Source organism: Meleagris gallopavo, chromosome 12, assembly GCF_000146605.3.
Source record: "Meleagris gallopavo isolate NT-WF06-2002-E0010 breed Aviagen turkey brand Nicholas breeding stock chromosome 12, Turkey_5.1, whole genome shotgun sequence".
Classification (NCBI taxonomy): domain Eukaryota; kingdom Metazoa; phylum Chordata; class Aves; order Galliformes; family Phasianidae; genus Meleagris; species Meleagris gallopavo.
In genome coordinates, this window is record NC_015022.2 from 2,141,705 (window position 1) to 2,166,079 (window position 24,375).

Sequence of the window (24,375 nt, forward strand, 5' to 3'; positions counted from 1 at the left end):
GAGAAGGGGTTAATGGTGAAGGGGCTCTCGGGGCAGGAGGGCACGAGGGCTGCCCCGAATCCCCCGGCCGCCGCTTGTTGCTCCGCCGCTGTCCGCGGATGAGCGGATTTTTCACCTTGCGCCTCGCCGAGCGCCGACAGCCCGGAGTGCGAGGCAGCCGCGCGGCTGGAGGTGCCACCTCCGGGCTGAGGTGGGAGCGCTGATGCCTCTGAAGGTTTTCTGCCGGGAGTGAGGGACGTGCGGCAAACGCCTGCGGGCTCCGTGCGAGCGGCTTTCCTCGCTGTGGGCTCAGCTGCACCCCTCGCGTGCCCCCAACCCAGCGGTGCCCACGCAGCCCTTCCCCAGCAAACGGCCCTCCCTGCAGCTCCCCCGGCAGCCGCAGAGGCCCCATGCAGAGCACCGGGTACCCCGAGGGGTTCCCGTCCCGGTGAGGTGCCCGGGGCTGTGGCACCGCTCGAGGGCTCTCACGGGGCTCAGGCGGGCGGAGGGCGGTGCTGCAGGAGTTCTGGGAAGGGCTGCGCTGCCCGGGCACTTGGCTGGGGGGGGGATTCATTACAAAGCAGGTGGTTACACCTCCTTAATAGAGCACCGTGCTGCTGTTATCCCACACCTGTAACGCAATTACTCCACGATACCACTAATTACCTCTGCTTCATATCACCGGAAGGTGAACGGCACGATGGAATGACTTATTGTTCCTTTGCTTTCCTGCTTAAGACAGTTGCCATAAGGATGCCAAAGTTTGCGCTGCTCACTGCACGTAACAAGTGTAAAACCCTCTGACGTGAGCTTTCATTTCAGGGCTTGATAAATTACTTTATAATATCGCCACAATCACAGTGTAATTGCAGCGTAATGACAGTCGCTGGATTCTAAAGCAAACGGAGCCCATCATGGCCCAGCGAGGACTGATGGATGCATGGGGTGCTGCACCCAGACACTGGCGTTGGGCAGGGTGTGCTGCTGGTTTGTATGGCAGCCCTCCTGGTGGCATAGGATGCAGGCATGGTGCCCAGCACCGCAGTGGTGCTGGTGGGGTCTGTCCTGGCAGAGCAGGAGTGGCTTTGGGTGGGCAAAGGGCTGTCGTGGCTCCAGTGGGGGGAGAGCAGCGAGCTGCGGACGCTTAACTCAAATCAAACAACCCAAGAAAAATAAAGGGAGAAGCCAACCGAAGGCCGTGCCCTCAATTTTCTTCCAAGCCCATTTTTCCCCGCACCCTCTCTCTCTCCCCACCTGGGGGAGCAGAAATTGGAGCTGTGGAGGGGAACGGCCGCACGCAGAGCCTTCCGTGCCACTGCCACGTGCCCCTGCTCCGCATGCTGCTGGGGCTGCACCCTCACCCTGCCTTGGGGCCGCCCTGCTTTCCCTGCCCACATTTCCAGCAGCCTGAAGGGGTTCAGGTTATGCCATGCTTTGGGGACAGGCAGGCACTGTCCACCCCACAGTACAGCCCAGCCCCAGCCCTCCCACTGCCCCACGCTGCTCTGACTTATCTTGCTAGGACCCACAATTATAATGGATTGGTTTCTTGTTTTCTTTTTTTTTTTTTATCATTTCCATTCCGTTTCTTCATCAGAATGCAAAACGTTAAATATCGCTCTTGTAATTACGGTTAATTTCATAACCAGCACCTTAATTGGATTGGTCTCCGATGGGGAATTCTCGCCGGAGAGAGAAGCAGAAATATTTTGGCGCAATCCATTCTTCCAGCTCATTGTTGAGATTGGAGATGTCGAGTATGAAATGGGAAACAACCAATGTGGACCCGGAGGCACCCGGGGGGTGAGGGGCAGAGCCCGGGCACGTGCACAGGCGCTGCTGGGTGCTCCTCCTCCCACATGGGCACGCTGGGGGCAGCAGGAACCCCTCCCTGCCCACGGGCTGTGCTGTGCCATGGCCGTCCCACAGAGCTGGCGCTGGGCCCTGGGCTGGAGCTGCAATTTGCTTCGGGAAACATGGAATTGTGCTGCCATTAGGTGCTGCCATTAGGCTGATTGGCGCTCACTCTGTTTATCCTTTTCAATGGGAAACGATACAGAAGCCGAACCGAAATGGAAACCCAGGCCTTGCATTTCCGATTTAATTTCCATGCGCTGCGTTTCCACGTGATTACTTTTGTTCTCACATACAGCCCGGAGTGCAGCCTCTGTGTTATTATCACCACCGCTGGGGAGGAGGAGGAAAGGGCGGAAAGCATCGCTTTCAGCTCAGGCGGAACAAAACCAAAGCACCGCGCAGCACTGTGCTGAAGGCAGCTCTGTGCCGTGGGGACAGCCCGCGGCCATGGGGACAGTCTTGCTCCTGCCAAGGGGACAACTCTGCTCCTGCCATGCCATCCCATCGCACCCTGCAGCCATGGGGTCAGGCTGGGGGTGCACAGACCGGCCCCATCCAACAGTGTAGGACGGGGCTCCGCTGTGGCTCTGTGCTCTTTGTTTGTATCTAATGTGTTTTATTGTTGGATGAAACAATAACAACAAATAGAGGCCCCGAAGACAAGCCATAAATAATGCAGAAATCAAACAAGCAAGAAAGGGGAAAGAAAAAGGAATTCTACGTGTGAAATCATCACAAAGAAAGCCGGGCTGGGAAGAGGAATCTTCTCTGCGTTCACCATTACTCGTGCTTTCCTTTGCTGCCTTTTTTCTCCATTTCTGTCTTTCTGGACATTCCTGCAGCGCTGTATTCATTATTGTGTGAAGGAAGCAATAATTGGGACAGGTGGAGATGTGGCTCACAGGAAGGCTCTGGGCAAGAGGCAGACGGGGGGGCACAGCGATGCTCCCCTGCTCTGTGGTCAGCCCCTTCCAAAGGGCTGTGGGGCCACTCATTTGGAGCAGCAGTGTGATTATACCAGGGCCGGTCCCAACCGGAGGTAAATCAGCGGCTTCCCTGGAGCTGTGGGGCTGTGTCCTCTGAAGTCCTCTTGCTGTTATCCTAAAGGTTTCCGGGGGACGACGCAGTGCTCCGGATCAGCCTTTTTTAGGGCATTGCGCTGCTTGTGGGTGTATTTTAGGATAAGGCGTGGGAACAGAAGCGGTGCTGTGAGTACGGGCTGACCTTAAATGTAACATAATGGATGTGCCCACGGTCTCCAGCAGCAGCATTGCTCCTTGGGACTGGGATGAGCCTGGTCTCCACCTGCTGCGGCTGCGCAGCATCAGTGCCTCCATCCAGGGCTTCACTTCAGAGCAGGGATGGGATGCAGGGGTGGGGGATCCAGACTCTGCACAGCAAGTCACACCCCAGGCTGCATGGGAGGGCACGCTGCCCTGACCCCACAGCACTGAGGGGATGGTGGATGGGCAAGCAGCTGCCTCTGTCCCATAAGGGCACGGCGAGGTGAGCACTGCCTTCCCAATGTCAGCGTGACCCTGGCGCCTCTCCCAGGAGATGCTCCTTCGTCGTTCCGGTGCAAATGTTTCCGTCGTCCGAGGAGGTTTTTTCCATCCCCTTTCCACAACTACATGCAGGGAAACACAAAGCTCTACAGAGCCCTTCAGTTCCGCTCCTGCCCAGTGCTTGGTGCTCACTGAGCTGGGTGCCTCGTGCTGAGCGCCTGCAGCAGCCCATGTTCCCAGAGGTGGGTATCTCAGAGGAGAGGCTTGCTGCCATAAATAAAATGAGAAGCCCCACTTGGACAGCTGGTGCATGTCCTTGGAATGGGGAGGTGATCGTCCCTCTGTACTGGGCTCTGGTGACGGTGCACATTGAGTGCTGTGTTGGGCCCCTCACTGCCAGAAAGACATCAGAGCCCTGCAGCGTGTCCAGAGATGGGCAGCAGAGCTGTGAGGGGTCTGGAGCACCAGTGCTATGGGGAGCTGCTGAGGGAGCTGGGATGGGTTGGTGTGGAGAAGAGGAGGCTCAGGGCAGACCTTACTGCCCTCTGCAACTCCCTGACAGGAGGTTGTGGTGAGGTGGGGGTCGGCCTCTGCTCCAGTTAACAGCAATAGGATGAGAGGTGATGGCCTCAAGCTGTGCCAGGAGACGGACAGGTTGGATTATCAGGAGGAACTTCTCTGAAAGGGTTGTGAAACAGGGGCACAGGCTGTCCAGGGAGGTGGTGCAGTCACAATTCCTGGAGGTGTTCCAGGTTCATGGAGATGTGACACTGAGGGATGTGGGCAGTGTGCATGGTGGGATGGGTTTGGGGTTGGACAAGATGATCCATGATGAAGGCCTTTGCCAACCCTAATGGTTCTGTGATCCTTCACAGTCCACCTCCTGCTCTCCTGCTGACCCAGCCTGAAACATCTCCAGGGCACTTGCTCCCAGGGCAGACCCTCAGGGCACATCCTCCAGCAGACACAGCCCTCCAGGCACTGCTCAGCTGCGGGCAGCCCTTGGCTGCAGCAGTTTGGTGTGCGTGGAGCAAGGCTGGCTCTCAGCCTGAGCTCCACGGTGTGCTGCACCTTCCCATGCTCATTTATCTCCTGCTAGCTCAGGGCTCTGCACCCGAGGCATCCACAGCTGCCTTTGCAATTACTTATTGATCACTTGTCAGGATGTTTTCTTTGCTGATGGGTCACTGAAGCATGTGCAGCCAAAGAGAGAAAAAACCTTGAAAAACAAGGGAGCAAAGGTGTGAGGAGGGTGAGCAGCTCTGCTCAGCTGTGATCTCAGTGAGAGAGCCTTAGCAGAACTATGGAGCTGATGAGATCTCCTTGCCAGCACCCTGCTGACTTACCGCCCCGGGGCAATGGGACTGCTGCACTTTGGGAGGAAGAGCCATAGCCATGGGGAAGCCCTTTGTGCAGCAGTCCCATGGGTCGGGAGCTGTGGGCACCTGATGCCAGCCAGACCATGTCGGTGCCGGAAGGGGATTTACATCTTGGATACTTCTTCGTGCTCTTTTACAGCCCCGGAGCAACTGCCACGGCAGATCAGGTTGCGGCGCACCTATTCCAGGCTCCATCTCAGAGCAGCTGAAAGCAGATCCTGCAGCTCAGAGATCCTTCAGTGCAACCTCCCGGAGCGCTGCGCATTCCCAAGCGGGGAGACGGTGCCATCCCACCTGGGGTGGGAGCGGGGAGGTGGAGGAAAGAGGCCGTGAATGTGCACTGGGTGCAGAGGGAGTGATGGAGAGAGGCGGAAATGGGCACGAACGTGTTTGGCAAATTAAAGCTTCTCCCTTTGTTTTGCTGCTTTGCAGATAGCTACAGGAACACTTAGCACAGAGCCCGGGGTCTGGATAAGCAACTCTTCTAGCAGCGGGAAAGGTTGTTAAATATTTATTTGTAAACCTGGAGTCTTTATCTCTAAAATGTAGTCAAGTTCAATAAAACTTGATTTAGCCGGAGCAGCTTCGAGGAGAGCGCCGACTCCGAGAGCTGCATCCCAAAGGCTCAGTGCAAAGGCGGTGGTATGGAGGAGGGGTTGAGCTGGTGGCTGACCCCCTGCCCACACCTACAGCCACAGCCCCACCCACAGCCGTGCCCTCGGCCTTGCCCCCCAGCCCTGCCTTGCCCCCATGCACCGTGGGGCCCCAGGGATTTGGCTCGCTCCCTCCTCGATTGCCTGCGTCGCCTGATGCTCTCGAAAGCATCTGGTTCAAGGGTGAACGTCTCACGCGCTGTAATTTATGAATGCCAGGTGGGCTTAGCGCTGACGCGGGGGTTTTGCCGCTCGCTTGCTGTCGGCGCAGCAGATTGCATGGTGCAGCTCCAGCCCCAGTGCCAAGCACCCTGCGGGCAGAAGGCATCTCACGGCTGGGGCCGGGAGGGAGCAACACCCTGGGGTGAGCCCAGGCGCACGGGGGGGCTCCTCGGTGACATCCCAGGGTTGGTTTCTCCGGGGATGTTCCTCCTGTGTCCGTCACAGCAGCGCGCCCCGCTCACGTCAGCAGCCTGGCCCCAGAATAGCATCTTTCCTCCCAGCTCAGCGGGTACTGCCGCATTTAGCACTGTGCCCATGGGCCATCTGTGCCCCTCGGCAGCTCTCCCCCGGGATGGGGCTGTGCCTCCGAGCTCCCCGACCCCAAGCAGCGGGTGGCGAGGGTGGGTGCTGGATGCCATGTCTCAGGGCACAATTTTTCCTTTGGTTTGCACTGATTTGATATCTGTGTGACGCTAGTGATTCCGGCAGCTGCTCCTTTCTTATCGATTCACTTTCTATGTTGGTGCCAGAGGGCTGCAGTGCTCCCTGGCTGGTACCAGCTCGTGCATCATAGCCATCGGGCACCTGGGATGGGAGCTCAGGTGCTGCGAGGTCAGGCAGGGTTCAGGGTCTGCCTTGTGGCATGCCTGGAAGGGCTTCACCTACTGCATGGCCCAATGGAGCCATGGAGGATTCCACAGCACACAGACCAGCCGGAGCTCAGCCTGGTATGCCAAGGCCTGCTGAGCTCCAAGATGGTGCTGGTGGATGGTTTTATGCCCGTCCAGGATCGCTCATCCCAGAACCTTAACCTTGCAAAGAAATGCTGAATTTATTTTTCTGCATCAAAAGTTATACTTACGCCATCTAGCTCTATGAAATGATGCATATAAACAGACACAATTAAAGTAACGCACAGAATGTATACCAGGCCCATAAATAGTGCTGCAGTAGGGAAAGTAATGGACAGTGCATGTAATGAGGGATATAAAGCAATGCAGCGATAGCCATAAATAGCGTTGGTAGAAGCGATGCAGAGCCTACACATAACAATAGATATAAACAAAGTCCAGAGTAGCTGCTCATCTCATTTGTAACATTAATATGATTTGATTCCTCATAGCAGCTTACACAATAAGGGAAGGAACGCCACGGAGGCAGTGAGGGAGAACTCCTTTCTGTCCCAATCCTGGGAATCCAGGGAAGGCCACCAGTGCTCCCAGGACAGGCAGCAGAGGGCCTCACAGAGGGCCTGGAACCGGGAAATAGTGAGCCTGGAGGAGTGCAACCCTGCAGTTGGCTGACCACGAGCTGTGTTTTGAGATCACCACTGAGGGATGCTGTACCCGATGAAGCACAAATTTCCTATGCAGACACAATCTGCAGACTCCCAGTGCATAAGGGGAGCTGGCCTCTTACATGGACTCCGGTGTCTTAGATGCGCTTGCACCCTGGCCCCCATGTAGGGACACTCAAAGTACACCTTCTGTCTTAGAGATATATATGATGACCCCTATTAGCTGCATGCAAAATGCACTCAGTGTCTCAGAGACAAGAGCTCGATAGCCCCTACATAGGGGCACACAAAACACACCCAGTGTCTTAGAGGTGTGTGTGTAGGAGCCCCTCTATCAGGCTGCACAAAGCGTAACCAGTGTCTCAGAGGTGTCCCTATGTGGGGGTGTGCAAAGTACACTCAGTGTGTTAGAGGCATGCACAGTGACCCCTGTATAGGGCCTCTCAAAGCACACCCAGTGTCTTGGAGATGCACATGTGATGGCCCCTACATAACTGCACACAAAATGCACCCAGTGTCTTAGAAGCAAGAGCTCTGTGGTCTCTAACAGCAGCAGTGAGTGTGCCCAGTATGTTAGAGACACACACAGAGCAGTCCCTATATAGGGGCATTACAAAGCACACCCAGTGTCAGAGGCACGTGTGTAACAGCTGCTATATAAGGGCTTGCAAAGTGCTCCTGATGTCTTAGAGGTGCACACAGGATGTGTAGGGGCATGCACCTCTACATAGGAGCATGCAGAGCACACCCTGTGTCTTAGCTGTGTGCTCACAACAGCTCCCTGACATGGTGTCCCATCTCTTGCCCGTGTGTGAGAAGGCTTAGTGTGTGGTGATCCCTCTCCTTGCAGTGTTCCAGCCTCACACCGGCCACTGACCAGTGTCTCATCTGGTTATTTTTTGAGGATTCTGAAATCGAAGTGCCAACAGAGTCCTCACCTTGTTAGGTGGTAGATAAATCACCTCTACCGGGACGGTAAACCACCTTTCCTCGTTTCTGCGCAGTGTTTGCTCACCTTCACCTTTTCTCTTTCTCTGCCCTGTGTTTTGCAGGTGAGAGATAGGATGTTAGCTGGGGAGGCGAGTATGCGCAGCCCAATCCTGGCCTGCTGGCAGCCAATTCTCCTCCTGATGCTGGGATCCATCCTGTCCGGCTCTGCCACGGGCTGCCCTCCGCGCTGCGAGTGCTCTGCCCAGGAGCGTGCTGTGCTGTGCCATCGGAAGCGATTCATGGTCGTCCCGGAAGGGATCCCAACGGAGACCAGGCAGCTAGACTTGGGTAAGAACCGCATCAAGACACTCAACCAGGATGAATTTGCCAACTACCCTCACCTTGAAGAGCTGGAGCTAAACGAGAACATTATCAGTGCCATTGAACCTGGGGCTTTCAACAACCTCTTCAACCTCAGGACGCTGGGGCTCAGGAGTAACAGACTCAAGCTGATCCCCTTGGGGGTGTTTACTGGACTCAGCAATCTTACCAAGCTAGACATTAGTGAGAACAAAATTGTGATCCTCCTAGACTACATGTTCCAGGACTTGTACAACCTGAAGTCTTTGGAGGTAGGGGACAACGACCTTGTCTACATTTCCCACCGGGCCTTCAGCGGCCTCAACAGCCTGGAGCAGCTGACCCTGGAGAAATGCAACCTGACCTCCATCCCCACGGAGGCCCTGTCTCACCTGCACGGCCTGATTGTGCTGCGGCTGCGCCACCTGAACATCAACGCCATCCGGGATTACTCATTCAAGAGGCTGTACAGGCTTAAGGTCCTCGAGATCTCACACTGGCCCTACTTGGATACCATGACATCCAACTGCCTGTATGGGTTGAACCTGACCTCCTTGTCCATCACCCACTGCAACCTGACGTCCATCCCGTACGTGTCGGTGAGGCACTTGGTTTACCTCCGGTTCCTGAACCTGTCCTACAACCCCATTGTCACCATCGAGGGCTCCATGCTCCATGACCTGCTCAGGCTGCAGGAGATCCAGCTGGTGGGAGGGCAGCTCACCATGGTCGAGCCCTTTGCCTTCCGTGGCCTCAATTACCTGCGCATCCTGAACGTGTCAGGAAACTTGCTGACCACTCTGGAAGAGTCGGCCTTCCACTCGGTGGGCAACCTGGAGACGCTCATCCTCGACAACAACCCCTTAGCCTGCGACTGTCGGCTGCTGTGGGTTTTCCGACGGCGATGGAGGTTGAACTTCAATAAGCAGCAGCCCACCTGCTCTACCCCTGAGTTCGTCCAGGGCAAGGAGTTCAAAGACTTCCCTGACGTCCTCCTGCCCAACTACTTCACCTGCCGCCGAGCTCGGATACGGGACCGCAAACCTCAGCAGATCTTTGTGGACGAAGGCCACACGGTGCATTTTGTCTGTCGGGCAGACGGGGATCCGCCACCCGCCATCATGTGGCTTTCTCCCCGGAAGCACCTCATCTCGACCAAAACCAACGGGCGGCTCACTGTCTTCCCTGACGGCACGCTGGAGGTGCGCTACGCTCAGATCCAGGACAACGGCACCTACCTATGCATTGCCAGCAACGCGGGTGGCAACGACACCATGCTGGCCCACCTGCACGTGCGCAGCTACTCCCCAGACTGGCCCCACCAGCCCAACAAGACCTTCGCGTTCATCTCCAACCAGCCCAACGAGAGCGATGCCAACAGCACACGTGCCACCGTGCCTTTTCCCTTTGACATCAAGACTCTCATCATCGCCACCACCATGGGCTTCATTTCTTTCCTGGGCGTCGTGCTCTTCTGTCTGGTGCTCCTCTTCCTGTGGAGCCGGGGGAAAGGCAACACCAAGCACAACATTGAAATCGAGTATGTGCCACGCAAGTCTGACGCAGGCATCAGCTCTGCCGATGCACCGCGCAAATTCAATATGAAAATGATTTAACCAGGCAACAATTTGCAAATAGTTTTGGTTGGGTTTTTTTTTCTGTTGTTTTTGTTTTTTTTTTAAAAAAAAGAGAACATATGAACAAATAAAAAATAATTTAAAAACATTGGTACAAACATACCGACCTCTCTCCTTCCACCACGCCCTCCGTCCCAGTCCAAACTCTCTGCACCCGCACCGTCACCACCTCTTTCTCCTCCTCTTCTTCTTTATACCAGGAAAACATTCAGCCGATGTCTTCAGGACTCCTGTGTTTGTAAGGACTTTGTCTGATGGACTCTGGTGTCAGATATAATTCTGAGAGGGAAAAACAACAAGGGGGGGAAATAAACTAAAAAAACCTAAAAAAACTAAAAAAAAAAAAAAGAAATAAAATCAATAAAAAGTTACAAACTTTCTTCTGTAACTTTGATTTCAATAATTATGAATTTTTATGAAAACTTGAAATAATAAAAAACCCTATTTCCTATAGATAGTTGGAATGCAAAATCTTGACTTCTGTATCTCTGGCGACTGCTCGGTTTCTCCCCTCTGGAGCTGTGGTCTCGGAGGCACTTTCCAAGAGGCACTTTCCAGCCATCTTGCTCAGAACAGCCCCAGGCAGTGACTCTTCTGCTGACACCGAGGGCTCATGCTGCCCAGAAAAGACACTTTCCATGGTGCCCTAGGCCCTGCGCAGCGCACCCAGAGGAATTCAGCTTCTTTGCCGAGGACCGGTTGTATTTTTACAGCCAATTCCCAAATGCCCATCTGAGTGGTGAGCTCAGCCCTCAAAGCCCAGGGGAGCAGGGCTGAGTCTCTGATGTGCGTAAGCAGCACACAGCAGGGCTGTCTGCCACCCTCTGTGCGCAAAGACTGAAAGCCCCAGTGCAGATGGCAGTGGGACTGGGGATGCCTGGGGGATCCGTGGGAGAGGATTGTCTGCCCGCCGTTGCCAGCAGCACAGTTGTCTCTCCTCTCCAATGGACATCGTTCCCTGCAGGCAGGGATGCTGCAGTGCTATAGCACAGGCAGGCAGTGCCCTGCTGGAACCCGGCCTTGCAGCACCCAGCAGCACAAGCAGTGATGGGATCCACTGAGGTTTCCTACCTGCAATGACTCTCACAGAGGATTTGGGCACATGGCAGCTGGCAGTCAGACTTGCAAGCACCCTCAGGCACGTCCGAGGGAATTTGGCTTCCAGGCTCGTCTGGAAATATGAAATTACACACATATATAAATAAACACAGACACAGACAAGCTGCCTGAGCTGGGGGGGAACAGGCCCGGGGCTGCAGCACGGAGGTGGGGCAGGCTGCCCTGATGCCGCTGTGGGTCGCCTGTCATCATGGTGTGTCAGGAAAAATTTCTTCTCAGAAGGAGTGGTGATGTACTGAAACAGACTGAGGTGGTGGGGTCACCCTGGAAGTGCTCCAGAACCATGGAGATGTGGCACTGAGGGACGTGGGCATTGGGCACGGCGGGGTGGGTTGGAGTTGGACTGGGGGATCTTAGAGGCCTTTTCCAACCGCTAATGATTCTATGATTCTTCTATAGTGTCGGTGGCACCTCGGGGGATGAGCCCAGATTTGCATGCTTGGCTTGTAAAGCACTTAAGGAGTCTTCGGGGATCAAAGTCACTACAACATAGATAAAAATAAGCAACAGGAACCTGGAGTGCCGACAGAGAAAAGAATGGATTTTCTTTCTTCCAGCGATGTGCTAATCTAGGAAAAACAACCTGAAACATCTGTGCTCATGGGAAGAGGGATTTTTTTGCTGGTTTCAGCTTTCCATTCACCTTGAAACAAAACATTTTGCATTTCTTTCTCCACAGCAGGCTTCAGGAGCTTCATGTTTTAGCTTCTCATCATCTCTAACCCATTCCTCCCTTTTCAGTTTTGAAACTGAACTATTTTTAAAGCCATTTGCTTTGTGTTTTGCTTTTTAAGAGTCAAAGCACAATGGCTTTTTGAAGGCTCTCCCTCCCACCAGTGCTTAGCCTCCATTTGCAGTGATCTAGGAGTGAACCCAAAGTAACAAACCAGAAGTACCCGCAGCTCCATGTGCTGCAGTGGCCAATGGACGGAGCCAGTGGTGCTCCCTGCAGATCAGCCCTCAGGAGGAGCTGTGCCCAGCACCGCTGTGGACCGTGCTCTGCTCCACACAGGGTGTGCACATACCTCTGCCCAAGCTCTGCCAGGATGATGATGAGAACTCAATTGGCAGTTCAACAGAGGGGTGGAGGGGTTTCCATGTTCCTGGGCAGCTGTTAACGCTGCCGGTATGAAAGAGCTTTTTAATTGACTCCAGTTATCCTTTTTTAATGTCATAATTAAAAGAGCTAATTCAACACACAGAGATTTAAATAATAATAATAATAATAATAATACTAACAAGCAAGTCCAGCAAGGTATTTGCAGCGCACAGCAGTATCCTAGCAATCAAAGGGAAGGAATCAGGTCTTAAAAGGGAGCTTTAGGAAAGAAGAGAGAATATGACTTCTGCTCTGTACAAGGTCCTGCAGCCTTCTGCCTCTTCCCAGGCACCCAAACACCCTGAGCACACAGCTGGGGGGGTCCCCAGGAGAGCCACCCCCGTGCTCATTAGCTGCCCACCTGTCAGTGCACCATCCACTTTTTTATCTTTGATGCTCTGTGAGCTGGATCATTTCTTTTTCTCAGTCACTGGGTGATTAAAGCAGATGGATGGAGCAGGAGAAAAGCATTTCAGAAGGGCCAGCATCTCAGATCAGCAATTTTCATGGCCATAAAGATGGGGAGGGAAAAAAAAAAATAGAATAAACTCTTTCTCTCTCTCCTTTGCTGAAATTTACAGTGTATTTCTATTGCAGTTTAACCAGTTGAGAGCAGGGGCTGACTGCCAGCACTGCTCATCAGGTAACCATGGGCTGTGCAGCACAGATAGATGCTTTTCACTTTTTTCTTTTTTCTTTTTTTTTATAAGGATAAATACAAAGCTTTATAAAACAGCGTAAGAAAACAGCTCCTCATGGCCTTCCCATTTCTATCAGGCTTTATCATTACCCATTTTTTTGCTCTGTTCCCACTAACTGCCTTCCTCTCTTTTCTCTCCTTCAGTCAATCGTTGACTTTCTCCCCTTCTCCTCCTTATCATTCTGTGCACCTCTCTCCCTGCTGCCATTCCTCTGTCCATGCTCTCCTCGCTCTCCATGGTCTCCTCTCATCACACACCTCCCCCACTGCTCCCCTCAATGGGTCCCATCCTGACCCTGTGCTTGGAGGGGACGCTCCACGTCCTTCTTGTACTGGGGACCCGAGGCCTGGACACAGTACTCCAGATGGGGCCTCACAAGGACAGGATAGAGGGGGACAATTCCCCCCCGGCCCACTGCCACTGCTCTGTTGATGCAGCCCAGGATGCTGTTGGCCTTCCAGACTGCAGGAGCATACTGCTGGATCATGTTCAGTTTTTGTACACCAATGCTATCATTCCATCATAGAAGGCCATCAGATGGGTCAGGCACAATCTGCCCTTGGTTAAGCCACACTAGATGCCTCGGATCACCTCCTCATCCCTCACGTGCTTTAGCATCTCTTTCAGGAGGATCTTCTCCACGATCCTCCCAGTCTGTAGTTATTCAGGTCTCCCTTTCTTAAAAATGGGAATGAAGGTCTCCCCCATCCTGCCCCATCTCCTGCTCCCACCTCACCACTCCTCACTATCTACGTGCCCCCTAGCCCTGCCCAGCTCTCTGCCAGGCCATGCCCTGTAGCCCGTGGCACCCGACTCTGCAGGATGGCACAGAAGGGCCATGCACATGTGGGATGAGCACCTTGGAGGAGGTGGGGGCTGCAGCCCTGCTCCACCCTGAAGCCCTGCTCCTCCAGACCCCAGCACCAGGCCTATGGCTTCCCTCTCTTTTTTCTGGGTCCCTATCTGCTTGCTTATGATAGATTTACTGCAATTCTACTGCTTTATGATTAAAAGCCATAAATTTTACTGGGCCTTTTTCTTATTTTCCATAATCTTCAGGATTCAAGGCAATCAAATTTTAACTGGAAAGCATGGGCTGTGCAGTTAGGTCCCACTGTAATGGGGAACGGTTCATTTCCCAATCCACCTTCATTACTGAGGTACTAAAGAAATATTGCCCTGTGAAGGGGATTTTTCCTCTTTCCCTTTAAAACAATGCACTTAGCTGAGCCAAGGATCAGAGGAGCAGTGTGAACCTCAACAAAGTACAGCTTTCCCCCCACTGCACCTGAGGTTTCCGGGCTGTTTCCTGGTAGACTCGGGCAGTGCAGAAGGTCTCTGTGTGCCCAGAGCAGGGTGCAGGATGGTGGCAGTGGGTCCCATCAGCAAGCAGCTCCGGAGACTTCATCATGTGCCTGTTACAATCCAGGTAATGAGACATTTCGGTCAAATGAGCTAATTTATTCCAGTGGCACTTTAATAACAAAATCAATAAAACTACACTTCCCAGCAGGGCTTTTTCATATGCTAAAGCTTCAGCATATCGCCTGGATATTCTAAATTCTCTCCCTGAAATAAAGTGCAAAGTTTAGAAGACAGATGACACCATTTGCAGCACTAGCAGGATAATGCCCTAATAAATCCAATGCCACCTGGGCACTTTGGAGCTGTCACACACTGCATGTGGTGGCCACACGTTCCAATGACGTTCAGAAGCAGCAGCTCAGATCAGACGAGACACCTTCTTTCTCCCTGCCCTCCCACCTCACCATCCCCCCGATAACCCCATGCTGCTTTACCACAACTCCCCGCACCCAGCCATGCTGATGTCCCCCAGCAGTTCCCCCTCCTCTCCTTGTCCCTCCAGCTCGTGCTTCCTGAGCCTATCACTGCTCCCCAGCCCTGAGAGCTGCAAAACCAATTAGCTCACTACAAAGGCTGAGAAATAATTAGGGACTCCACCGAAAGCACAAAACTAGGGCATCTCGCCTTAAATAACTGCCAGGAAGTCTCTCTCTGCGCTGACGATACCCTGCAATTGCCTCAAGCAGCTGATCAGCCCGCTTGCTGTCCCTCAGCTCCCAGCCCAGCCATGATCACTGAAGGTGTCTCGGTCTCCAGCTCATCTCTCCCACAGGTGCACGTGCTTTGCTGCTCCCAGGCACTGAAGCAGACAGGCAGCCCCCATGCAGATGTGGGTACTGCTGGTTTGGGCGCTGCCATTCAGTGGTCCTCCAGCTCTGGTTCTCCCTGGGGGAGCAGCAGGGGAAAGCAAGCACTGAGCACAATAAATATTTTGGAAGAAAAACAGTTGTTTGCAACATTTCTTATCCACTTGCCTCCAGGATATTACAGAAGTTGTTTCCCTATGCAGCACTACTGCACCCATCCCATTTCATCCCATCCCACCCTATCCCACCTCACCCTATAGCATCCTATAGCATCCCACCCCACCACCTCCCATCCCATCCCATCCCATCCCATCCCATCCCATCCCATCCCACCCCACCCCATCCCATCCCATCTCTTCTTGCAGGAGAGGGAGCACAGAGCAGACGCCTCTGACACTCCCTGTGCCCCGTCTCCCTGCTGCAGCAACAATCCTCTTCCAGCCATTGTCTGCGCCTGAAGTTTTGTCACTTATTACTGGTATTTAATAACAACCTGACACTCAGCCCTGCGTCTCACTCAGCCCTGTGACAGTGCCTGATGTCCCCAGCCATTTGTGGAGGAGCCCTGCAGAAAAGCCTCCCTGGCTCCTGTTCCCTCCGAGCCTGGCCTGGCATGCAGCACATCTCCTGGACTCAGCACTGGTTTTTTGCTGAGCCCAACATGGAAGCAGAGCACCCTCCTCCCCTCAGCCCACTCCTCCTGTCACTGCTTTGCTGAGAGCACTGTCAGACAAAGTGTGGAAGGACACATTCTCAGCATGGGGACAGACAGCAAAGGCCTTCAGGGAGACTGAACATGACACTGTAACCCCTGCCCTCATGTTTTTTTTCCTAGTCTGGCACTAACAACTCCACATCCAGGCTCAGCTTCTTCTCGCTAGCCCAAAGCGGTGAGAGATCGTGTGCCCAGCACCCACCCTTGCCTTATCCAAGGACATAAGCTCGGGGAAGGTGAAGAACTCCACCCTTCCTCGGATCTGGGTTTCAAGCTGGGGAAGGTCTGCATCCTGGAAGGGCCGCACCGAGTCACCCAGGCACAGCCACAGCAGAGGGAAGGCTGAGGCAAGTACTTCATAACTCTAATAGCCCTCCTGCACCAGCCTACCAGCCTCAGGCAAACAGAGGTGAGAGAGTTTCTAAGCCACACTGTCTCTGCAGCATTTTCTGATTAGTCCTTAACAAACCTTTCTTCCTTGAAGTCATTTGATTGCATTTTTTAATCTACTTACGCCCCTGGCCTGCAGCAGCAGCAGTAGCAGTGCGTGCCACCCTCAACGTCTGCACAGCGTTTGCTTTATATCAGCCACCCAGCCCCATTTCTCAGATCCCTGAATGGTTGCACCAGTACCCCATGGAGGGCTTTGTCAGCACCTCAGCCCCACACCCTCTCCAGCAGCGGAGCCGTTCTCCTTCTTGGTGCTGCAGGGAGAGCTGGAGAGCAGGGTGCCTCCAGGTCCATGCACCCAGAGCTGTCAGAGAGCCCACGCTGTCAGAACCCCAGCAACGGCCACCAAAGCATCTCCTAAGGAGCAGAAGTGTGGTGAGGAAGAAGAGACACGTGAGATCACCTCAGATGAACACACTGCCCTGCCTGGTGACCTGCACCTAGGAGGATCTGGCACTGGTGCCTTCGAAGGGGACAGATGGCTGTTCTGAAAGAACAGAGGGGGAGTAGATCTGTGCACAACCAGGAGATTCCTCCTGGCACGAGGCCCTCACAGATGGATGCTCCAGGAAGCAAGCAGATACAGCTTTATCCTGCAGCACAAGCATGGCTTTCTTTTCTTCAAACACACACCTAATCATTTTGAAGATCTCTGCCTCAGAACTATCTTTTTGATAAAACTAATCACAGGCTTAAATTACAGATAAATACCCGATATTAAGAGAACAGTCTGAGAAGGAGGAAAGGGGTAGTTTAACCATGCTCATTTTCCTTGCTTTTCTATAGCACACATCTTGGGCTATTTAACTGTAGATCTTACTGAGCTTCATTTTGACAACTCTCCTTTCTTCACAATGTGGCTTCAATGTTTCCTCGGTTCCTTTACCCGTTGTGCTTCTGTTGGCTGTATTACTGCAGCAGTCGCTGTATCTCCAGCCCAGAGTGGGAAGCGGGCAGGCAAAGAGCTGCATCAGCACACGCAAAGGAATAAACCCATTGCTGAATAGGCTGGACCCAAAGGCTGGCTGCTCAGCCTGCAGGAGAGCTTCGGCTCTGGGTGCCTTCAGCCCCTGCACGATCCAGGCTCACAAACTCACGCTGCCTTCCTCTGCTCTGTAGGGGAACAATGGCTTTGATCAACAGAAGATTGCTGAGTTAATTGTAATGATATTCTAATAAAGCTGGGGAGATTAATTACGGCTCTTTATCAGAGCTGGCCCTTCGCCAAGGGTTTGCAAAATTGTTTTCCTCTGTTTCTTGTCATTTGAATTTAGGAGAAGAAAGGAGGAAGGTGGGAGCCTTTTTTTCTCCAGCAATCAGGATGGTGGCCTTGTGCCCCAGTCACGTTCACAGCTCAGTGCATTCAAGCAGGGGAACGGGGAGGGGGGAGAGTGCAGCAAGAAAGCAAATGGAGAGCGACAGAGCAAACCAATTAGCCATGATGCAGCACAATTACACTCCCAGTCAATAAGTGGCTTGGTGCAGAGAAGTACAAAGGAAGGCGGTGACAGCACATGGAGCAGACATCACTCCACGTGGGGCACATGACACCTTTCCAGGACTGGGGGGGCAAAACACGCTTAGTGCTCCCCCACAAGGGCTCACGGCAGCAGCACCAACACTGAGCAGGATGAAGGAAGCTCCTTCCAGAAAAGCTTTGCAGCCTTGCTTGTCACTCTGCCGCAGAAAGCAGGTGTCCAGAGACAGCCAGAGCCCTGCTAAGTGGCCTTGGGGCGTGTGAGGCTCAGATCTTCCTGTTTTCCTTGACAAATTGCTGTTTCTTTCAGGGAAGATTTAGCAGTGCCCAGGCAGGTGAGAGACAGAGCTGCAGAGGGATGATCCAGGCTGAAGGCAGCAGATAACCAGGCAGAGCTGCCAGCTCACTCTCCAGGGAGAGGAGGAGATGAGGCCCTTCCTGCAGCGGGTGTACATGGGGTGTGCTGAGGGGAGAGACAGTCCGGGGAAGGAAATGTGCTCCTCACCTAGCAGAAAGAAAGCTGAGGATTAAAATGATGCCACTCAAGCAGCATTGGAATACTTCCACAGACGGTCAGGGTTTGCTGCTGTGAGGAGGACAAATGCCACCATCTCATCCACAGCCTCCAGCTTGCCAAGACACACAGCTGCTCCAGGTGTATTTTCCTGAATGGCTCTGGGAAGATGACACATTGCTACTGCTCAGGAAGCAGGAAGGCAGGGTGGGAGTCTAGATTCAACTGCAGGTTATTATTCCTGTCAAACAGAACATCCCCCTACACACTCAGACACAGCCTGGAATAGCTGCTTCCAGCTTGCTCTCTATCTCCTGCGCTCTTCCCAAGTCTAACCAAAAGGCACAAGGCTGCGTGACTTTGGACATGGGCAGAACAGCCCTCTGGCAGCAGCCTCAGCAGAAAGGGTGCTGTGACACCGGTGTGGTGCTAGGGGAAAGCAGCTCGGGTGCCACTCCGTGCAGAGGTTTGTGCATCAGAGACATCCCTGTGCAGGAGCAGCCCTGTGTGGCCCCACTTTCCCCGCAGCAGAGGAGCTGGCACGCAGCACGGTGCTTTCTGCTGACCCCTTCCACTGCCAAGTACAAGGCATAACATTCATCTCTGGTTGTTGAAACACAGCCTGAGCTGGGTGGCACACAGCCACGCTGCTGTCTACCATGAAAGCGCCGCGGGCCAAATTCGGCCAGGGTGTGAATGAAAGGGAGAGGATGCATACAGAGCACCCAGATGCATTCGTATGGGCTCAGCACTTCATAGAGGCATGGAACACCCTGAGTTAGAAGGACTCATAGGGGCCATCGAGACCAACCAAAAATCAGACCAAAATTTGCCACAAGCATTCAGGGAGCACCAACCTCTGCATATAGCATGGCCACCCGCTGCCTTTCCAAAGCACCAGAGGTACATTGCTCCTGCTAAAGGACCAGACCAGGACCACAACATCCACCGGGTGTGAAAACAGAGAGCAAAACAGGGTAAAAATAGGGTCTGCATTTGTCCATCACTCTGGTAACAACGTTCATTAGGGTTTTCAATGACCCATGAAACTATCTAGCATCCTAAATGTTTGCTGCAACTAGGAGGAAAAAATGCTGATCAAAATACTTTTTTCCTCGAGTATGACAGAAACTATTATTCATTTAGGCTTTTGTAAAGACTATCGAGTTTGGCAAAATGTTGTTTCAGGGGTAAAATAAATGGGGAAAAAAAAACATGTTTCCAAACCATTTGAAAGCCCTGCAGTTTTCAGATAGGGAAACGCTGATTTTCCCATGTCAGAACAAATTCTTATACCGTAAACACAAACAGAACTAAAGAAGGAAAGGAGCATCTACCAAGAAGGTCCACACTGGGAAGCAAAGTGCTGCATCCACCGCAGGAAGATGAGCCCTTCCAGAAGGATTCTGTTGGCCAAAAGTGATCCCCGGTCCTTCAGGTGCTCCTTAGGAAGGAGGGGTGCTTCCAGCAGCCTGTGCCCATGCCTGTTCCGGGTTGCAGGGCTGCCGGCACCCCCAGCACCAGATCCCATAAATAAAAGCCTCGCAGCCGGCTCTCGTGTTCATTTCACAGGCGGCTGCTCTGCTGACAGGTTTCGCACGCCGCTACCGTGTCTTGTCAGCTTTATACGCTCAGGCCAACGCCGGCTCACCAGCTCCGATGTATATACATAAAAATAAATGGCTCAGAAACCCCAATAAAGTGACAGATAACATAATGGGAGCTGGCTTCAGAAAATAAGCTTGTTTATGGAACCTCTGTGCCTCCAAACCTGATTTATGCTGCGCGGGCTCTCTGTGAGGGTTCGGGAGGAGGGCTTGCTCCTGCTCACTCCCACGGGTGCAGGGACAGCTGCTGGCTAGGAGCTGCCTTAGGGCTGTGCCCTCAGCCTTCCCGCAGCACTGGGCTGATGCTGCCTTCCTCCTGCCACCCCAGCCTCAGGGAAGGCTCTCTCCACACCGAGCCCTCCTCGCGCCCCTCCTTATGTTTTCTGCCTGCAAGCTGGAGGGAGCCGTAAAGAGCTGAGAGGCTGGAGCAGCGAGCAGAGCACATAAAGCAAACCAGACAGTGCCTACAAGTGGGCTTCAAAGAGGAGAGCTCCTGATGGCATGAGCAGGTTCTCCTCGCAGCCCCTTTGCTCTGGGCTGCAGATGGTCCTTATTCAATCTCCTGCTAGAAGAGCTTCCTTGCAAACAGGGATAATCCTTCATTTGATGTTGGCTCCCTTGGATATTGCTGTTCACAGCAAGCATTGCAATTTGTGTTTATTTTTGCCAAGCCATGTTTATTCTTGAGCCGCTTTGATTGTTACAGCGAAGGCTGGGATGGCTCTTTCAGTCAAAGCGTCTGTTTCCAGGGGGCTAATAATGAGAGACTGTCAATCTGGAGACACAAGGGAAAAAATCGCAGCACCTCCTCTCGTGGCAAACAATCAGCTGCTGCCAGACCCCACGCTTCGTCCGTCTTAATCTCTGATGTGCGGCCGGGAGGTCCTCAGCTCCATCTCGAGCGGATGTGCCAGCAGGATGTCTGCCCCAGCACCTCTTCTGAGAGCACAGAGGCTCTCAGGGGAAGGCTGATGCCTGGAGGGTGTGTGTGCTGCGAGATGCTGCTGCTCAGACCTACCCATGCACAGCAGACCCCACGTGGGCCTGCTAGAACAGCCGTGCAGGGGCTGGGCACACCAGCGGCTCCCAGCCCCCGTTCCCATCTCCAGGCCTTAGTCCCATGAAGATGTTATCCAACCTTGCCTTGTGCTGATATGTGTCTGGGGCTCAGCTCTAAGGAGAGCTGTGAGGGAGGTTTTCTCTCAAATTAAATAATTAAAATGTTTTTCCCCTCCTAAATAATTCCAATTTTTTCCCCCCAGCAGACCAGTGGCAATAAATATTTAATACATTCCTTGCTTCACTGCATCCAGCGCATTGCCATTTTAGAAATCATTTCATTGTCTGTATTTTCCTTCTTTTAATTACAGTCACCCGGCACCAAACACTTCCATAACACCCGATGATGAGGGCCGTGCTGCTGCAGATCACATTGATGGCACAGAGGCACCAGGCTGACACCCAGCCTGCACATACACTTGTTTCCCTCTGCAGTCAGCTCCTCTGGTTCGTTGTGGGCCATGAGATGCCTGCAGAAGGGGAGCTGGCTCCCACCAAGGCCCACCTTGCAGCATCCTTAGCGGCAAGGCCAGCAGCAAGTGCCTGAGCCCCATGGCAGGGCAGGGCAAGCATGTGCTGAGAGCTCTGCAATCTGTGACTGAAGGGCTTCCTGATTCAGGCATCCTATCTATCGTTTAAAAGCCCTCTATGGATTTTTCTTTTTTCTTCTTCCAGAAGTTTCTCCAATTACAAGGATAGCCCCATCGCCTCTTAACTGTTCTATGCCCTGACTTCCAGCACGGCAGTACCAATGCCCTCAGTGCCTGCAGGCAGAGCTGGGAACACAGGGCAGCCAGTGAGTGCCCCGTGCTGCTGGCAGCAAGTGGGAAAGCTCCAGCTCCACGCTGCCCAGCAGGTCCTGCAGCTCCCAGCAGGCTCACACCCACCACGGGCTGGCAGAGAGAGGGTTACCATCTCCTGGAGCCGCCACCGCAGCCAGCCTGGTGAATGGTATTAGCAAAAATGAATAGAAATACTGCATGAGGCTAATAAGATCTGAGGGGAGCTCCTTAGACAAGCTGATTTCCAAATTGGACTGACTTTAACCTCACATAAATAAAAATGAACGCTGATAAAATATGGTGGAAAAATCCATAAGGGCAGATGAAGGCACTGATGCGTTTTTATCTCCCTCCTGCACTTGCGGTAGGGTCCAGGGTCCACGTGCTTCCCCAGGGCCCTGGCCGTTCTCCAGCTTAGCCCAGGTGGCACAGCAGTTCTGCAATGGCAAGAGATGTCCTGATGTGTCCCTCAGACCCCAGCAAGGCTCAGGGCTGCCCGAGCAGAACAGGCCCAGGTGGGAAGGCTGCCTGCACCTTCAGTTCCAGGTATGATGGAGCGCATGTGCAAGGGCAGAGGTGCTCACTGGCACCACGTTGTACAAAGCCTGTGCACAGCTGTGTGAGAAGGATGCCCTCTGGTACCCAGACACATCCCCACCTGGAGTGCCAAATTCAGCTCCAGTTCACACCCACTCCCATGAAACAGGACTATGGGATGGCCACGCATGCCCAGAGCTGGGAGGGTCTCACCAGCAATAGACGACTGCTGCTAGAAAGCCCTGCCACTACCAGACATAACCCAAGGAGTTGTGGATGCCCCATCCCTGGAGGCATTCAAGGCCAGGCTGGATGTGGCTCTGGGCAGCCTGGGCTGCTGGTTGGCGACCCTGCACATAGCAGGGGGTTGAAACGAGATGAGCATTGGGGTCCTTTTCAACCCAGGCCATCCTATGATTCTATGAAGAACTCCAGGCTTAGCAGAAGCTGGGAAGCAGCAGGAGGAGGAAGCAGGGATGCCTGACAGACAGGCTGTTCACACAGCTGCGTTTGAGCCATCATCACCAACCGGACAGGTGCCAGCAGCGAAGGAGGAGGGCAGGGTGTGAACAGGACAGACGCTGTTAGCAAGGTGTGAAAGAGGACAGAACTTCTCACAGGGTGTTTCTAGGAGCTCCTCCCCTAGCGTGAGGCCCTGGGGCAGAAGCAGAGCTGCATGCTCCAGTGGGTGACTGACAGCGAAGAACCGCGCATGGAGGGACGGCGAGGTTAACAGGAGGGGAAGCTGTGAAGGGCCTGAGAGCTGAGACAGGTAACTGCTGTTTGCCAGCAGGAACCAGCAGCAGCGAGGAAAGCACGGGTGACACGGGAGAAATGACAGGCAAGGAAAATGAGCCTCGCAGCAGAGCTCTGAACAAGCAGAAGTGGGAGAAGATTGCATTTGTCAAGGCCAGAGAAAAGGATGTTACAGGAACTGAGCCGTGAGACAATGACACTCCAGAGGAGTCTGAGCAGTCCCTTAGCAACCTGGCACACAGGGACGGCAGCATCCGCATGTGATGGAGCCCAAATGTTTATGGGGCAGCAGATTTATAAGTGAAGGGAAACAGCTGTTTGAGACAGGGATAAATTTGAGCCTGAGGTGAGCAAAGCCTAGGATGAGAGGTAGTGGCCTCACGCTGTGATGGGAGAGTTTCAGGTGGGATATTAGGAAACTGTTCAGACAGAGAGGCGATGCAGTGGCACATCTGCCCAGAGAGGTCTGGAATCACCATCCCTGGAGGTGCTGAAGAACCGTGGAGATGTGGCACTGAGGGACGTGGGCAATGGGCACAGTGGGATGGGTTGCACTAGACGATCTTAGAGGGCTTTTTCAACCTTCAAGATGCTATGATTCAAAGAGGGATGGGTCCAGGCAGCTGGGTAAGCAGCTGACACTGTGTGCCATGTGCTCCTACCAAATAACACAGTGCACAGTACTGAATCCATACAGAAGACAGCTTTTTGACCTAATTCGGGAGTAAAAGGAACCAACAAACCCAGACCTGGGCACTGAATTTCCAAGGCTTTTGCAGCACTGAAATTCAGGCTCAGAGCAAGTTTCTACGAGAGAGGACTTTCACACTGTCCCCTCACTTCTCTCACTGCCCGTTGATCTCAGCACTGAAATGTTACCTGCCATTTTCAGGAGGTGCTTTGAGCTGCTTTCGGCCCAGAGCAGTGAATCCAGATTGAATGTGGTAAGCATGGGAGCAGAAGACTGCAAGCAGGAACCAACTGCACACAACACACACAGCCTAAAGACCCCTCCAGCCTCAAAGAGCTCACAGCCTGAAGTCCAGGCCTTGTGAAGGTCTCGTGAGCTTTACTGGTGGAGCCCTATTGAACCTGACAGCATGTGAAATTGAGCCCACATGTGAGCCATGCAGGATGAGGGCTCTGTGCAAAGGGCAGCACGAGGACACAGTGTGAACCCACTCACCTCCCCAGAGCTTTGCCCCGTTGGAACAGAGCCAGCATGATGCAAAACCCCACAGGCAGGATCTCCTCACAAGTACCATGATGGCTACACCCGAATCAGAGGATGAGGACAAAGGAAGAAGCTTCTGTCTGTCCCTGAACATCAGGCTGTTGCTGTGTGTTTGGGCTGCATGCTACCTGCATGCTGCAGGGCTGAGATGTGCAGAAGGGCCCCCAGGGCTTCCCAGCAGCTCCAGCACAGCCAGGCAGCCAGATGTCCAGGGCAGAGCAGGACTAAGGTGAGAGAAATTGCTCATACAAGAGACTTCCAACCTCCCTCCCCTCCCAGCACAGGTTTCAGAGATACGCAGGTCAAAGTCAGATGAATTTCAGGGAGGAAAAAAA

The 24,375-nt window shown here is 53.4% G+C and overlaps 1 protein-coding gene and 1 long non-coding RNA gene across 3 annotated transcripts in view; one reads left to right on the forward strand and one right to left on the reverse strand.

The window, feature by feature from the left end:
- Positions 1–10,167, forward strand: part of LINGO1 (leucine rich repeat and Ig domain containing 1) — an 87,729-nt gene extending 77,562 nt beyond the window's left edge. For both annotated transcript variants that reach the window (XM_010717223.3, XM_010717221.3), the window contains exon 3: positions 7,945–10,167. In XM_010717223.3, coding sequence (XP_010715525.1) covers positions 7,957–9,798 — 1,842 coding nt within the window. In that variant the 5' untranslated portion in view covers positions 7,945–7,956 and the 3' untranslated portion in view covers positions 9,799–10,167. The remainder of the gene's footprint in view (positions 1–7,944) is intronic.
- Positions 10,168–10,357: 190 nt separating this feature from the next.
- The window catches only part of LOC116216190, a 24,965-nt gene continuing 10,947 nt past the window's right edge, over positions 10,358–24,375 (reverse strand). Inside the window, exons 2-3 of the long non-coding RNA XR_004161018.1 lie at positions 14,027–14,153; positions 10,358–10,990 (exon numbers count right to left, since the gene is read on the reverse strand). This is a non-coding gene — a long non-coding RNA (uncharacterized LOC116216190). The remainder of the gene's footprint in view (positions 10,991–14,026; positions 14,154–24,375) is intronic.